The 18,069-nt window shown below is 39.5% G+C and overlaps 1 protein-coding gene across 1 annotated transcript; it reads left to right on the forward strand.

Moving 5' to 3' along the window:
* The first annotated feature begins 5,835 nt into the window (after nucleotides 1–5,835).
* On the forward strand, nucleotides 5,836–17,501 carry LOC307120160 (GTPase IMAP family member 7-like). Its single transcript, XM_079807047.1, has 3 exons — nucleotides 5,836–5,905; nucleotides 16,023–16,057; nucleotides 16,149–17,501. Exons 2-3 carry the CDS (start codon nucleotides 16,051–16,053, stop codon nucleotides 17,378–17,380), a joined length of 1,239 nt encoding a protein of 412 aa, XP_079663173.1. The 5' UTR covers nucleotides 5,836–5,905; nucleotides 16,023–16,050; the 3' UTR covers nucleotides 17,381–17,501.
* Nucleotides 17,502–18,069: the final 568 nt, after the last annotated feature.

Raw genomic sequence — 18,069 nt, forward strand, 5'->3', positions numbered from 1 at the left:
GTGTAGTAACCATGGTTTTTGGGCTAATTGATTACCATTTATATAACCACAGTTTTACCACAAATTCTATAGTTAGAGTAGTAAAGCTGTGGTTAATTTGTGGTTGCCATGGTTTAACTATATTTTTACAAAGTCTTCTGTCTCCTAAGCCATGTTACAAGAGATTGAGGATTTAAAAAAATGAAATCAAAGACCTAAAAGAAGATTTACAATATTAGCGCTGCTGGAAAGGTAATGAAATCTAGTTATACCACAACAATTATTCTCAGTGCTTGACATCAGTTCTCAACAGTTTGCTTGTGGACTCTCTTCTTCATGGGTATATTATACCATAGTCTGTTTGTATACTGGATTCTGATTGACTGAAAGGTCTGCATTAAAACAATGAATGCACAGATAGTTACAGTCAGCTCCATTCTAAATCAATGTGCTGCCTTTCCTGTAACACACACACACACACACACACACACACACACACACGCACACACACACACACACACATACACATGTTTGGTTTTCATCTTTTATGGGGACTTTCCATAGGCGTAATGGTTTTTATACCGTACATACCGTATATTCTATCCCCCTACACTGCCCCTGCCCCTAAACCTAACCCTCACAGGAGACATTCTGCAATTTTACATTTTCAAAAAACATCACTTAGTCTGATTTATAAGATGTTTTCCTCATGGGGACCTAAAAATGTCCCCACAAGGATGAGGATGGGGACATTTTGTCCCCATAACGTGATGATTACCAGTCCACACACACACACACACACACAACCATGGATCATTCAGGGAATGAAACACACACACACACACACACACACACACACACACAGCCGTGAAACATACAGGGAATGACACACACACACAGCCATGGATCATTCAGCGAACGACACACACACACACACACACACACACACACACACACACACACACACAGCCATGGATCATTCAGGGAACGACACACACACACACACACGCACACACACACACACACAACCATGGATCATTCAGGGAATGAAACACACACACACACACACACACACAGACAGCCGTGGATCATTCAGAGAACGCCACAAAAAAATAACATGCATTTTGTATGATCCCTCTTATTTAGTTTATAGTATTTAGTATATACAGTATGAAAATCTTTCTTAAATGTATACATGGAGGAGTGTTATTTATATATACACTTTTTAATACTTTTTAAATATTACTTTCTTGTCAAAAATATTTTTTTATTATTATTATTATTTTAAATATAGATCTTTTATTAAACTCAGACTGTAAATAATGGCCCTCAGTCTGAACTCAACCCCGTCACGCCTGTAATAGGTAGAGTGGGGGAAAACGCCCCCCCACCTGTTTTTCCCAAAATAACCACTAGAGGGAGTCAAGATACATTTTCACATAAACAAATCTCCTTGGAGAAGCTGACACCAGGGGCCCGTTCTTCGTACGTCGCTAACTCAGTTAGCTGGATTTGATTGTTGACGATTTGGCATGATCTTGGATTGTTTGGTTCTTCAAAGCTCATCCAGGACTTGCTGTCATAGTAACAGGTCCGTAAGCTTAAACCTGCTCATGAGCGGCTTATTTCATGTAAACAGGATTAGATTGCATCTTGAGGTGATACTTAAAATCTGTCCCAGCCACTGCTACTTTATTACAAGAGTGCATTACTGAACCAGGGGCAATAATAATAATTTTAAATAATAATATAAAAATGTTATATTGTATATGTATATGAGAATGTATAATACTATAGACACAGCCACTTGATTGAGCGATTTATTTGTGATGGAATATTACTTTATATAATTTTATTTTTATTGGTTTACACACATGTTGTACAGTTAATCTGAGCCCTGCAAGTAAGTGATCACGGATATTATGGGAGTGGCTTGATGCAGCGCAAGAGAGGGTAATTTGATCTTGACCCATAAGAAACTTAAATACTGTCACGTTACAAATCTGCTTCAAATTAAATTAAAAATTAAATTACAACATTGAAATAAAAATGTAAAGGGTGTACAAATACTGTATAAAATCGTGAATATAAATAATTGGTAATCATGTAAAAAAAAAAAACATTTATCATTTATCTATTATAACTTGTATGTTGGTTTGGTCGTTTGGCTGTTTCCTTATAAAGGTTCAGAAATTCGTGGGGGTTTTTTGTGTGATTTGTCAAGTTTTTTGCCAGGTGGCTTTTTTAATTATATGATGTCATTACGTTGCTGTCTTGACGCCAGCCAATCGCTGCATTGCTGATCATGGTTTCGAGTATCGATGCATCTGCCCTCTTCAGGGAAAAAAAGAACGCTCAGTAATCTTAGATCATTTAATCCAAATATTTTAATCCAATCCGCAAATTCGTTTGAAGAACCAAATTAGCCAGGGATCAGTTATCACGATTAAAAGATCTGGGATCTGTCAAATCATCTTAGATGTATTAAGCGAGGTACGAAGAACGGGGCCCAGCTATGTATTTGAAGAAAAGAGGATTACATGGGAAGTGCTATAATTTTCAGATATTTGTAAACAAGTGTTTAAGAGAATATTGGTCTGCAGGATATCACAGTGATGTATGATAGATGAATAGTGAAGTCTGTAGTTTGAGAGGAAATTTTATTTATAAGGAATATAATTATATTTTAAAAATTAAACATTTTTTTAAAAAGTCATAGCTTGTGGGGTAAAACGCCCCCAAAGGGCATAGTTTCTCTCTATCATAATTACTATAATAACATATTTCTGTCTATCAAATCCTTTGTTTTACACTTAATGCAGTATAACTAGGTGGTAAAATCAAAATATTTGAACAAAATAAAAAAAAAATTGCCTCAAGTGAGCATTAGGCTAGCTTGATAGCACAGTTAGCTCACTGATGGAAGGTGGTTAGGTGACCCAATGATAAAACATAGTGGCTTTTAATGCATTTATTGAATATATTTCACTACATAAATATACAAATTTATAAGTTTAATATTTATTTATTGTTTTCTGTTTGTCTTGGTGATAGCGGTGAACAAATACATAAATTATCAACCCCGTAAAGGCCTAGTGTAGAAATCTCAACCTCATATATATATTTTTTCTCTCCATGTAGATGCGGACATATAAGAGAAAAAGTGACCGTGGTGCTTAAACAGAGCAAGCTCTACAAAATGCCATCAGAGCGATTGAAGAGGGAACTGCTTTGAAGGCTGCAGCCCATCAATCTGGAGTTCCCCCAAAGACCTTGAGGTGGCATAGGGATAAAAAGGTTTTGGAGCCTGGATCAAAGTGTTTAGGCCGCAAAGCAGTGTTTACGTCATCTTTCGAGCTCCAGTTAACTGAGCACATTCAATCAATGGAGAGGGCATTGTTTGGGCTTTCAACGATTGATGTAAGGAGGCTGGCCTATGACCTGGCAGAGAGGTTAGGCTCGAACCATTGTTTTAATTCAGAGCGCAAGATGGCAGGGAAAGACTGGTTCTATCATTTTCTAAGAAGTCAAGGAACCCTGTCTGTCAGGACTCCACAGGCGACGATCATTTCTAGGATGGTGGGGTTCAACAGACCGAAGGTGGACCTGTTCTTTCGTATTTATGAGGATGAGCTCCATAGGCTTGGCGAAAACGTTGACCCCACCCGTCTGTGGAATATGAATGAGGTGGGTGTCCAGAATGTACAGACGCCAAACAAAATTGTTGCTTCAAAGGGGAAGAGGCAGGTGGCAAGAGTCACAAGTGCGGATAGAGGCTTTACTGTCACTGCTGCCTGTTCCATGGACGCCGCTGGGCTGTTTGTACCACCATTGTTCATTTTTCCACGAAAAAGAATGAATGAGCGCCTGCTGTGTGGTGCCCGAGCAGGATCGATTGGTGGAGTGACTGACTCAGGGTGGATGGACAGTACACTGTTTCTCCAGTGGCATTTTTGTGACACCATTGGATGCACTCCTCAGAGGCCTCACATTCTGATATTGGATGGCCACCACTCGCATAAGACCCTCGAGGCTGTGTTGCTTGCAAGAGAGCGTGGGGTGATAATGATTACCATCCCACCCCACTGCAGCCACAAGATGCAGCCATTAGACCGCACCTTTTTCAAGTCTTTTAAGGCAAAATACAACACAGCTGCAGATAACTGGATGACCTCTCACCCAGGACAACGAATAGATATTTATGCTGTGTGGGGGCTTTTCGATAAAGCCTACTCAGCTTCAGCGTGTGTGGGGAGGGGCCAAAAGGGTTTCAAGGCCTGTGGGATAAATTGTGTGTGTGTGTGTTCTCTTGACAGGCCCCAGTGGATCATCCGTGGTCCCCAGCACTAGCGCCCACTCCCAACCACAGCCTGGGACAAGTCTCCAGAGGCCAGCTGAACATGGTAATAAAAACTATGTATTTTAAAGAGCTTACTATAATGTGCCTTCCAGTCATTTGAAAACACACTCTAGCTGGTAATTTAATTTGTATTACAACCTCTATTACTGTTGTCATCATCATCATCATCATCATCATCGTCATCATCTTATTCATCACTAAATTGTGTGTTTTTTTATGTGTGCGTGTGTGTGTTCTTTTGACAGGCCCCAGTGTGTTTCTGTATTCTAATGTATTTTTTATTCCTTTTTAAAGGACAGAGTCAGTCACCCTCCTCGATTCTGGAAGAGCTGTCCCCTAGGCCAAGAATAAAAAACAAGAGGCCACGAAAGAGGGCATGTGAATCTTCAGCTGTGCTGACCTCCTCGCCATATAAAAAAATGTTGGAGGACAAGATAGCTGCACAAAAGAAAGGCACACAAAAAAAAGTTAAACGCAAAAGCGCAGCTGAAGTGAAGAATAAGAAGAAAGATGATACAGAATGCCTCTACTGTGGGGAGTTATTTTCAATTAGTGGGGGGGACTGGGTCAGGTGTGAGGGGTGCCAAAAGTGGGCACATGTAGATTGTTCCAATGAGCTTCGAGGGGAATTCATCTGCGAAATGTGCATGGATGAACAGTGAATGGCTAACGAATTTATTTATTTATTTATTTATTATTACAACATATTTGTTTGCATGGCTTAGTTATATAAATATAAATGTTAAAATGGCTGTGAATGGCTACTGAATTAAAGTTTATGTATGTATGTATTTATTTATTTGTCTATTTATGTATTTATTTATTACTACACATTTGTTTGCATGGCTTAGTTATATAAATATAAATTGTAAAATGGCTGTGAATGGCTAATGAATTAATGTTTATTTATGTATATATTTATTTATTTGTTTATTTATTATTACAACATATTTGTTTGCATGGCTTAGTTATATGTATAAATATAAATGTTAAAATGGCTGTGAATGGCTAATGAATTAATGTTTATTTATTTATTACAACATATTTGTTTGCATGGCTTATATATAAATATAAATGGTAAAAATTTGGATATTTTGGACATTCCTCAAATAAATATTAATATATATATATATATACACGTTGATACATTACTTGCCTTTTACTTTGAGAGATTAAAAACTATAGTCTGCTCATTTTGCTGTTGATCTATGAAGCAAACTGGTTGGTAAGAAAGGGGGCATTTTACCCCACCGCTGGGGCAAAACGCCCCCTTTGTACAAAAATATTTTCAGTCAAATTACTAAATAATTATGAAGGCTGCGCAATTTTAATATTTGGTGAATAACTCCTGCCATAGTCACTGAAAACCGGGATGGCAATTCAAGTCACATTTATGTTTTGTTTCACTGTAATGTCACATTTTCCTTAAGGGGGGCGTTTTCCCCCACTCTACCACTTTACAATCTAACCTCTAATCGACACTCCACCCAATAATCTCCACCCATAAGTGACATTACCAGAAACGACATCGATCAGCTCTCTTCTTACACAGTGGTGCAGAAGATGGTAAGTAGTATCACACTTTTATTCATATTTTTATTAGTTTATTGAGTTTTACATTAGTTTATTTACTTATGCAATAATTGACTTAACTTATCACGGGAAACGGCGCGAGAGAAATATGTATTGTCCATCAGTTTGAGAGCAATTGATCATAAAGAGAAATGTCACGTCGCAATATTGGAAATGTTTCCGTGTTAAAACATTAAGGCAGTGGATCTCACACAAGCAATGTGCAAACTTTATGCCGCGGTGAAGATCGTCTCAAACCTCAGTCATTCAGAAAGTGAAAGTAAAAATGACCCACATTTTTCTTTAAACGTCCACAACCAAACAGACGCTGGAGCCTAGGGGCGGTTCTAGACCCTTTTTAGGGGTGCTTCAGCCCCCTTAACTTCTGCAGAACACAAATACGTGACTGTTATGTATATGAAAAAAATACTATTGTTAATAATAATAATATTGATAATAGGCTAATATTGCCAAATGTGCTGATTGTCACGTGACAAGTCACTGAAAAAAGATCGTTCATATTCTTGATTGTTGAAAAGAAACATTTATTTTAAAGGGAATTTAAATCTTGTGTCTGAAGTTTAATTACACAGTTTAAATGGCAAATTCTGATAATAAGAACATAAATCAGAACATAATGAACCTGCAAATGATGGTAATGAAATTACGAGCAGGTGAAGTTGCATTTATGTTGCCAGTAAATCATGGGATTACCAATATATTACGAACTTAGTACGTATCTGGGACGTCCTTGGTTATCTAATAACGTTAGGAGATCGTACTGGCGACATTGTGTGTTGGTAATTTGATGGTAATGATATTACAGGCATGCAACGTTGTATTAACGTTGTCATTGAGTCATAAAATTACCAAAATATTATGTGTGGAGTACGTATCTGAAACATTGATGGTAATCTTGTAACGTCCAGAGATCGTACTGACAACGTTGTGAGAAGGTCATTTTATGGTAAGGAAATTACAGACATGCGACGTTGAGACTACGTTGTCAGTTGGTAAGTCATAAAATTACCAAAAAGTATGAATAAATTACGTAACTGTTACATTGTGTGTTAGCTGGGGAGGTGTGTGTGATCACACCACCTGAGGTCTCATTGGTCTGTCACCGCTCGTCAATGTCAAAATATTCGAGAAAACCAATCAAATCAGAGTAGGCGGGCTTTATGCTCACACAGAATCTGCTGAGGCTAAACGCGAATTTTAGCTGCGGAACTCGACGTCAAGTGAGAGAAATGTAAGAGACAGCTGCTTCTTCAAGTCAGAAATGTTAAACAAAGACAAAAATATTCAGGCAAATGAATACACTTTTGACTAATTTCGCCATTTTGAATTGAAAATAGGCCAATGTGATTCATTATGTAATTAACAAACAAGAAATATTAACAAACTAGCAATTTTCTTCAGATTAGGCATACGATTAATAATGAATATGTACATATTGTAAATGAATATTATTCCACATCTTAAAATGCACATACATACACTCACCTAAAGGATTATTAGGAACACCTGTTCAATTTCTCATTAATGCAATTATCTAATCAACCAATCACATGGCAGTTTCTTCAATGCATTTAGGGGTGTGGTCCTGGTCAAGACAATCTCCTGAACTCCACACTGAATGTCAGAATGGGAAAGAAAGGGGATTTAAGCAATTTTGAGCGTGGCATGGTTGTTGGTGCCAGACGGGCCGGTCTGAGTATTTCACAATATGCTCAGTTACTGGGATTTTCACGCACAACCATTTCTAGGGTTTACAAAGAATGGTGTGAAAAGGGGAAAACATCCAGTATGCGGCAGTCCTGTGGGCCAAAATGCCTTGTTGATGTTAGAGGTCAGAGGAGAATGGGCCGACTGATTCAAGCTGATAGAAGAGCAACTTTGACTGAAATAATCACTCGTTACAACCAAGGTATGCAGCAAAGCATTTGTGAAGCCACAACACGCACAACCTTGAGGCGGATGGGCTACAACAGCAGAAGACCCCACCGGGTACCAATCATCTCCACTACAAATAGGAAAAAGAGGCTACAATTTGCACGAGCTCACCAAAATTGGACCGTTGACATTTACATTTACATTTATGCATTTAGCAGACACTTTTATCCAAAGCGACTTACAACTTGGGGGTACATGAAACGATTGGTCATGAAGAGTCGAGAAGCGCAATAAGAGCCTGAAATCCTGAGACCGTGTACATTGCTCAGTGTAGCACAGGCTAGAGTAGGGAGGGAAGAAGGAAGAGAAAGAGGAAAGGAATGTTTTTTTTATGAGGTTGTGCTCGCGGAAGAGCTGAGTTTTAAATTGACTTTTGAATGATGTCAATGATTCTGCATTTCGGATGGCGTTGGGAAGATCGTTCCACCAGCTGGGAACGTTGAATGAAAAAGTTCTAGAAAGGGATTTTTTCCCCCTCTGTGATGGTACCACAAGCCGTCGTTCCTTTGCTGAGCGAAGGCTTCTGGTGGGGGTGTGGATTTGTAGAATGGAGTCAAAGTAAGCAGGAGCTGAGCGCGTGGTGGCTCTGTATGCAAGCGTCAGCGCCTTAAACTTGATGCAAGCAGCGAGTGGTAGCCAGTGCAGGGAGACGAAGAGAGGTGTGACGTGGGTCCTTTTGGGCTCGTTGAAGACAAGACGTGCTGCTGCATTCTGGATCATTCGATGTGTTTGGATCGCACAAGAGCAGAGGTGTCAAGAAACGAAGTACAAATACTTCGTTACCTTACTTAAGTAGAAATGTTGAGTATCTATACTTTACTGGAGTAATTATTTTTCAGCCTACTTTTTACTTCTACTCCTTACATTTTCAAGCAATTATCTGTACTTTCTACTCCTTACATTTTAAAAATAGCCTTGTTACTCCTATTCCATTTCGGCATGTTTTCATTCCAGCTTGTCATAAAAAACAACTATCCAGATAAATCGCGCCATCCGGACAGAGTGAATTTGATTGTGGTTGGATGAGAAGGATAAACTCAAACCATTCCGACACCCTATTGGGTTGTAGGCGATCAATCACGCCTGCACCTGCACAAATCACACACCATGTTGCCAGATAGGGCGGGTTCTCGCCGACGAGCGAGCACGCACTTTCGGCCAATCAGCGATCAGCAGGCAGACGTGCTCATTCATGACTTTAGCCGGGTTTTTAGCGCGATAACTTTAGCTGTATATTCCAGTGATCGATATGCCAGTGGCATAAATATACAGTAAGTTGTATCTACAGTAAAGAGTGGGAGAGTGACTCAACTCTCAAACGTGAACTACACCTGTGACTCGAAGACTCTTTATAAAAATAACCGTGACTCCTGTCCATCGTCATATACACACTTAGGATATCTGCAACTAGCAACCCCTACAGCTGCTGAAAGATGTTAAAATCAACGATTAATCCGTTCTGACTGTACTTAGTGCATGTGCAATGTACTTCACAAAAGACATACTGTAGTTTTGTCAAAGCAAAGTGTAACACAAAGGTAAGCGCATTGTTGTTATTTATTTGTTGACGGATTATTGTACAGTATCAATGAATTATGCATTTTGGCAGTGGTGTGTGCATTAACGTGTGAAATGCCTGTTTATTACATTGCTTTTTCCAATCTCTATATTGGGCACTTTTTGCACGTAAATTGGCTTTTTATTGTTGACATTGAAAATTATGTATGTGTTTTTCTGAGGTATAGCCGTTTTGACAGTTTCTACCTGGACATATAGTCATATTTGATCCGTTTTACTCAGATTTTTTTTTTTTTTTTTATCATCAATGTTATGTTTTAAGGACATAAAATTGTTAACTTACTTATCAACATTGATTGGTATGGCAATAAAATAATATCATATTATTTTGGCAGTTAAAGTTTTGGGCTTTTTTCTTGGAGTGACTATTTGCCTATAAGTATTGTAAAGGTGCAAAAAGTCAAAATTGTTATCAATAACCAGGCATGTTATCAATAACCATTTTTAAAAAATATAAATGTACATTTGGTGAGGTTTTTGGGCTGGAAATCGTCTACCAAATCTGACCACACTAATCACACATTCAAAAAATGGTTATTGATAACATGCCTCTGATTTTTGACTTTTTGCACCTTTACAATATTTATAGGCAACTAGTCATCAAATCTTCCGCTCCATGAAACACGTTAATGCTCAGTAGTACACATATGGTTCTTTAATGTATTTGCATTGACCTAAAATGCGTTCATTTTCAATGGGAATATATGCGGCTGAAAAGCATAGCCACGTGCATCTAAAAATGTTCAACATTAACTTTTTAATATAACATTATAGTCATTATGGCCTTTAGAAAAATGTTTTTTTGAGGAGGTGGGGTATGCACTGTGGCGCAGCCTAATCTTTTGTCCTTAAAGGGATACTACCCCCAACAATGAAAATTCTGTAATCATTTACTCACCCTCAAGTTGTTCCAAACCGGTATGAGTTTCTTTGTTCTGAAGATATTCTGAAGAATGTTTGTAACCAAGCAGATAGAGCAACCATTGACTGCCATAGTAGGGGAAAATACTATGGCAGTCAATGGTTGCATATAATCCGCTTGGTTACAAACATTCTTCAATCTGAACAAAGAAACTCATACAGGTTTGGAACAACTTGAGGGTGAGTAAAAGATGACAGAATTTTCATTTTTGGGTGAACTACCCCTTTAATAGCATTTTTTCCCCTTACATTACTTTTACTTTTATACTTTAAGTAGTTTTGAAACCAGTACTTTTACACTTTTACTTGAGTAATAAGCTTGAGTTGATACTTCAACTTCTACAGAAGTCTTTTTAAACCCCAGTATCTATACTTCTACTTGAGTAATGAATGTGAATACTTTTGACACCTCTGGGGGAGTCCAGCCAGAAGCGCATTGCAGTAGTCAAGTCTAGAAATAACCAGGGCCTGGACAAGAAGCTGTGTTGCGTGTTCTGTTAGGAACGGTCTAATCTTCCTGATGTTGTGGAGCGCAAACCGGCATGAGCGAGCTGTTTTAGAAATGTGTTCTCTGAAGGACAACTGGTCATCAAATGTTACTCCAAGATTTCTGACTGACTTTGATGGGGAAATCAAGGATGTACCTTACTGGATGGTGAAGTCATGTTGTATGGTGGGACTGGCGGGGAAGACGAGAAACTCAGTCTTTGCCAGGTTGAGCTGCATGTGATGTTTTCTCATCCATGCAGAGATGTAAGCCAGACAGCTGGAGATTCGTGCAGCTACTGTGGGGTCGTCTGGGTGAAATGAAAGGTAGAGCTGAGTGTCATCAGCATAGCAGTGGTAAGAGAAGCCATGTGCCTGAATGATGGGTCCCGTTGAAGACTGAAAAAATGTTGCCTGGTCTGATGAGTCTGGATTTCTGTTGAGACATTCAGATGGTAGAGTCAGAATTTGGCGTAAACAGAATGAGAACATGGATCCATCATGCCTTGTTACCACTGTGCAGGCTGGTGGTGGTGGTGTAATGGTGTGGGGGATGTTTTCTTGGCACACTTTAGGCCCCTTAGTGCCAATTGGGCATGGTTTAAATGCCACGGCCTACCTGAGCATTGTTTCTGACCATGTCCATCCCTTTATGACCACCATGTACCCATCCTCTGATGGCTACTTCCAGCAGGATAATGCCCCATGTCACAAAGCTTGAATCTTTTCAAATTGGTTTCTTGAACATGACAATGAGTTCACTGGACTAAAACGGCCCCCACAGTCACCAGATCTCAACCCAATAGAGCATCTTTGGGATGTGGTGCTTCGTGCCCTTGATGTGCATCCCACAAATCTCCATCAACTGCAAGATGCTATCCTATAAATATGGGCCAACATTTCTAAAGAATGTTTTCAGCACCTTGTTGAATCAATGCCACGTAGAATTAAGGCAGTTCTGAAGGCGAAAGGAGGTCAAACACAGTATTAGTATGGTGCTCCTAATAATCCTTTAGGTGAGTGTATGTAGATCAGAGAAATAAACATTTGCTGGGGGGAACTTTATAAGTATTGCTTTATAAGTATTAATAAACCGCCATCCTATGGATATGCATGTTAGTAAGCTACTAGTTAATAGCGCAATTTGGACCCTAAAATACCCTCACTGGGGGGCTAAGCCCCCCTAAAATGAAAAGTTCCAACATGCAGAGCTAAACTTACAAGTGATTAAATGGATAGCGGGTTCATCCACTTTTCATTGCACTTTTTTGTTGTAGGCATGCAGTCAGAGTTCTTTCAACACTAATATAGGCTATTCAAGAAGGTGGCTTCAAAGTATGGAATGCCAAAGCTGCCAATATTAAAAATAAATAAATACATAAATAAATAAATATACAAATAAATGTAAAAAAGCAAAAAATAAATAAATACATACATAAATAAATAAATATACATAGAAAAGCAAAAAATATATATTATTTATACATTTATTTCCTTATTTATGTCTGTATGTGTATATATATATATATATATATATATATATATATATATATATTTTCCATATTTATTTATTTATTCTTTTATTTATTTATACATTTATTCATTTCTATTTGTATTTTTCCATATTTATTCATTTCTAAATGTATTTATTTATACATTTATTTATTTATACATTTATGTATTTTTACATTTATTTATTTATACATTTATTTATTCCTACATTTCTTTGTGCGTAGGGTAATGAGGAGGGCATGGTTTACCTCAGACATAGCAATCGAGCTCAGAGTAGGCGAGGGCGAAGCGTTGAGGCCACAGTGACACCTTGTGGTCAACATACAACAAGTACAGCTACTGATGTTGATACTGTCTGTGACTTGGATAGGTTTATGGCGGAAATCTTAAATCTTACTGTGTGACATGAATAGGCTACTCTTTATTCCGGTCATGGCCATAGAACATCGTCTGGTATGGATTTGTAAAATGTAAAAAAAAAAAAAAACACATGAACAGCAACATCTTCAGCAGATCTGAGAACAGAGACTCTGAAATGGAAGCGCTTGATATTATTCATTAGCGGTCAGAGCAAGGAAAGGAAGCAGTGCACATATAGGCTACAGTGAAGTTGATTTTAATGCATTCGAAACGAGACCACTTCAAATTCATATTTCCTTTTTGTACATGCACAAAATAAGACAAACGCTTAAAATACAAAGCATATTTCAGAGATCCAAGTCGGTAACAGTAGAACATTTTGTTGCGTCGCGTCGCTTCATGTGTGGACAGTCACAGCATCACTGAATTATATATAATGGGGATAATTATATAAAATGTTTAGAGTTTTGCTGAGAAGACTAAGAGAGATCATGTGAGATGATTTAAGGTATTGACTGCACAATTAGCTAAATGGGTTCAGGCCCCTGAGAACTTTGTTCAGCCAATGGGTTTTAGTGTTTTAGCAATTGAGAAAAACTGTAATAAAGGCCTTCTGAAACCCTGTGTTTGTTTGAGAAACATTTTTAATAAAACTCGTCTAAAAGAAGAATGTCATAAACACCTAGAATGATTTGAGAGTGAGTAAATAATTTTCATTTTTGGGTGAACTATCCCTTTAAGCAGTTCAGGTATTGAAATGAAAGTTGAAATGCCTTCAGTGCGTGAACGGTTAACTTGATTCTGAAATTCTTCCACACAGGCCGTGTGAGAAGGAAGTGAAAGCTAGATCTTGGTGTGACCGTCCAACGACCTCTTCAATATCAGTCCTGAAAAGGAAGTAAAAGTTAAAACACCATAGTCTGGGGGAAATGCCATGCGAGCATAGGGGACGTTTTGGGTTTATAAAATATAGATCATTGAGTTTATAGTGACTGACAAAGAACAGGATGTGCCGTAAGCAACAGATCTTGAAATGTTAACTGAACTGAGCTGTTGTGGTTACCGGTCCTTGCTCGCTCTCACATGTGGCTGAGATCTCTCGTTGGTCAAAAAGATGCAGAAAAACCCATTTTGAAACATGCATCATATATTTCACACACCAATACTTTCATATTCTTACACTATCATCCTTATATTCTCATTCATCAATACTCTTCATGTTGTTTCGACTCTTTCTACAACCCCAGACCAGAGCCAATGATTTTGTCTGAGCTATGAATATTTCTTTTTTTATATATAATTAATATTTTCTATATACTTATCTTATCCTTTTAGTGTAGAATGAGGAGAGCTGATTAAAGCTGAGTAAAGTTAAATTTTTAGGCTGATCCTTTCATGCTCCTGTCACACCTCCATGAGATCCGAGACCGGTGTGACGTGCAGCTGGCGCTCATCATCAAATCACTCACCGGCCTCGCATCACTCTCACGGCTCTCGCTCGACCAGCCCGTCACACACCCCCATTGCCCCTCGCAGGCCAGGGGGGGGGGGGGGGGGGGGGGGGGGCACAAGACTGCGCTCTACCAGTCTCGGCAGCCGCAGCACCTGGGGTTAAGGACACTGGAGACGAGAAAAAGGGAAAAAGCACAAGGAGCGACAAAGACTAGAGAGGGGAGAAAAAAAAAAAAAAAGTAAGGCAGCGTGTCCACCAAAGCGTTTTTACACGCAGCTGGCTGGCGTATTCAATTGTTTTCAGTGTTTTTAGAATGCCATGAGCATAACGGAGTGCTGAGCGAGTATTTCACGCTCAAGCGCTGAGCGTTCAGCATTTTTTACTGGTCGCCGAGAGTTGAAGAATGTTCAACTTTGAGTAAAACGCAGCGCTCATCACTGCCACTTTTCACCCAGGCGTCCAATCACAGTAGAGGTGGGGCGGGACAAATACAAGACCGGCCAACCGCCACATTCTGCTTGGACTGTAAAATGTCAACAGATGACAACAAATACTTTAAAACAAGAGCCAAAGCAAATACTTTGCATTGTATTAGCATTTTTGTATATAATCAATACAGAAACAAACTATCTGTGAAAAGAGATGCTAGAGTAACACTTCCACGGATATTCCATATCATAACAAGCAAAGAGTCTCAACTGAAAAAATAAACTGTTGAGCTGCCAAAACGCTTTCAAGCGCCCACAGCGAGGCGTTTTTAGCAGAGCGCCTAGCATCTTTAGCCGGCTAATAACGCTTTGGTGGACACGCGGCCTTAGTCCAGTTTGCGGACACACTGCCGCTCTGTCCTCAGCCAGCCGAGAGACTGTTCCTCGCGATGCCATGCGATGCTTGATCCTTCTCCGCCCCCGGGTGGCCGGCGGTGGCTCCTCTAGTTGAGGGCAGCCGGCAACGTGTCCTGCGCTCCCTGCTCCTCCCCATCATGGCGGATGGCAGCAGGCTCCGACCCACGGCAAACGCAGACAACTCCTCCGCTCTCTTTCGGACGGCAGCCACCCCACCTCAACCTGCATGGCAGCAAGCTCTCCGTCCCACCGGTCTTCATTCGCTCCAGCACCACCGCCTCGGGCAGCCCCTCTCTGTCTTCTCTCTTCCGCGCTGCCCGACCTCCTCAGCACCGCGATCCCCCTCAGCAGCGAGGGCTCTCGGACAGCATGTCTCTCTTTCCTCCCGGACTTCGGCACCAATGCAACTTTGTTCATGGACGAAGGAGGCGGGAACCAGGGACATTCAAAATACTTAAACAAATAAATAAACAAATAGAAAGCAAAAGCGGCAGCCCCTCATGGATAACTGCCGCGCACACACATAAAATGTAAAATCGAGGCCTTGTCCTCTCTTGTCCTTCACTGTCGTCACTCCTCCTTTTATGCTCCCAGCTCTCCTCCGTGAGATCTGAGACCGGTGTGACGCACCACTGGCGCTCATCATCTAATCAATCACCGGCCACGCGTCACTCTCACGGCTCTCGATCGCCACATTAATAATTAACGCTCTTCGGGTTTTGAACTTTGCAGGCGGTCCCCTTCGGCCTCTCAGACACCTGCTCATATAAATACATTTGTTTGGTTTTGAGGAAAATTAGCTTTGTAACTTGTTGTCTACATTACTGTGATTGGAAAGAGGTGTCATTTGTTGATCTGGGAAGTTTGAATCTGTGAATATATCGCCAACTTTACTGAACTCATTGAGAAAATTAATTGGTGATTGGAGAAATATTATAATTAATGTCCGATATGAAGAATGGCCCAGAGCCAAGAGTAACCTGAATTATTTACCTTACAGAGACTGGCGTTATCAACAGACAAGGATCATGGAACGTAAGTAATTATTGCTGCACACAGTGTTTTTCAGTGTAATACCTCTCATTATAATTTTTATATTTTAAAAAAGTATTATTATTATTGACAGAGAGAAAGATTGTCCTCATTGGAAAAACAGGAGATGGCAAAAGCAGTGCCGGGAATACTATTCTTGGAGAACATGCATTCACCACTAAAGCTTCGGCTAATGCTGCTACAGCTAAATCTGGTTTGGTTCATGGAAGAAACATCACAGTTGTTGACACTCCTGGATTCTTTGACACAGAACGTGAAGACGAGGAGATCAAATCTGAGATCATCAAAGCTCTGATTGAATGCGCTCCTGCTGTTCATGCCTTTGTCATTGTTTTAAAGGTTGGAAGATACACAAGACATGAAAACGAGGTGGTGCAACAGTTTCTGAACACAATGAAAGGGGAACACGTCCTGAAACACACTGTGATCTTATTCACTTATTGTGAGGAACTAGAAGGCAAGACCATTGAAACATTTGTGAAGGCCAATTCCAAGCTACAGGAGCTTGTCGATAAATGTGGAGGACGTTGTCACGTCATCGACAACAAACACTGGAATGGCCGTGATTCAGGGTATGAGAGCAATAAAGTTCAGGTGAAAAATCTGCTGGACACCATCGACGAGATGGTGAAAAAGAACGGCTGCTTCACCAATGAGGTGTATCAGAAGCTGGAGGGAAAGATTCAAGAGGTGATGAAGATAAACGAGGACAATTTGCCTCCAGAAGAGAACCGAGAAAAAGCAAAGGGAATTGTTAAAAACATTATGTTCCAAGTTGTAGGAGCAACAACAGGGATGCTGATTGGTGCTTTACTGGGTGTTGGTGTTCCATTAGCTGCATTAAATGCACTACTACAAGGCAAGATGACAGAAGCAGTTCAGGCCGCAGTCACAGCAGCGGCCGCAAGAGGAGCAACAGCAGCGCTCACAGGAGGAGCTGTGGTAGCAGGAGAACCAGCGGCCGCAAGTGAAGCAACAGCAGCTGTCACAGGAGGAGCTGTGGTAGCAGGAGAAGCAGCGGCCGCAAGAGGAGCAACAGCCGCAGGAGAACCAACGCTCACAGGAGAAGCAACAGGAGCAGCAGCAGCGGCAGGTGTAGGGGTTGTTGCAGGTGCTGTAAGTGTTCTCAAAGCTCTTGTAGGAGCCATTGCAGGAGGAGTCAGTGGATGGAAAGCTGCAGAAGAAGCTGATTCAGTTTATGATGCAATGACCAAAGCTGCAGAAGTTAATTATGAGGATACAAAAGTTATGGTTGAGAAGGTACAAGAATGTACTACTCTTGTTTTCAATAATAAACTTCAATAAAAAAGGATATTGAAGTTTTGATATTGGAATATATATATATATATATATTTCAATATCAAATAATAATATAATATAATTTGTTTATATTCAGTAATTGCAATTTCACATTTTATTAACTATTGGCCACTTTAAAATGTAAAAAATGCTATTCAGATGAATTTAGTCTCATTTAGACCTTTCCTGCTAGGATTGTTAATTATGAAATTGTGTTGCAGTTACACGTTAACTTTTCTGTACATTTATCATGCAGATATGGGATGCTTGTTTTTAAAACGTACTCAGCTTTTTATCTTTTCTTTCTCAATTTATCAGAGACTAATGGCCATAATGCAAATTATAATATTGTATTATTATCTCTATGTACAGTATGTGTTATTGAGCGTGTTTGAATAGTGCAAAGTACATGGCTGAGAATAAAAATTATATGCTTTTAAAATGACACTGCAGTCTGTTCTTGACATGTCTACTTGGATATTTCATATTGGTTAGAAAGGCTTATATAAACATAACATACACATAACTTACAAATACTTAAATAAAACATTCAACATAAATATTTGCAGAGTGAATCTGGAAAAAAGAAAGCAAGCGTCACCCTTGATACCCAGAATTCAATGATGGTAAGTTCCGACTCGGCATGTAATTTCCAAGACTTTGATTAGATTATTAAAGTATGTTTGATTAAGATT

Source organism: Gobio gobio, assembly GCF_949357685.1.
Source record: "Gobio gobio genome assembly, chromosome: 2".
In the NCBI taxonomy this organism is placed as follows: Eukaryota; Metazoa; Chordata; class Actinopteri; order Cypriniformes; family Gobionidae; genus Gobio; species Gobio gobio.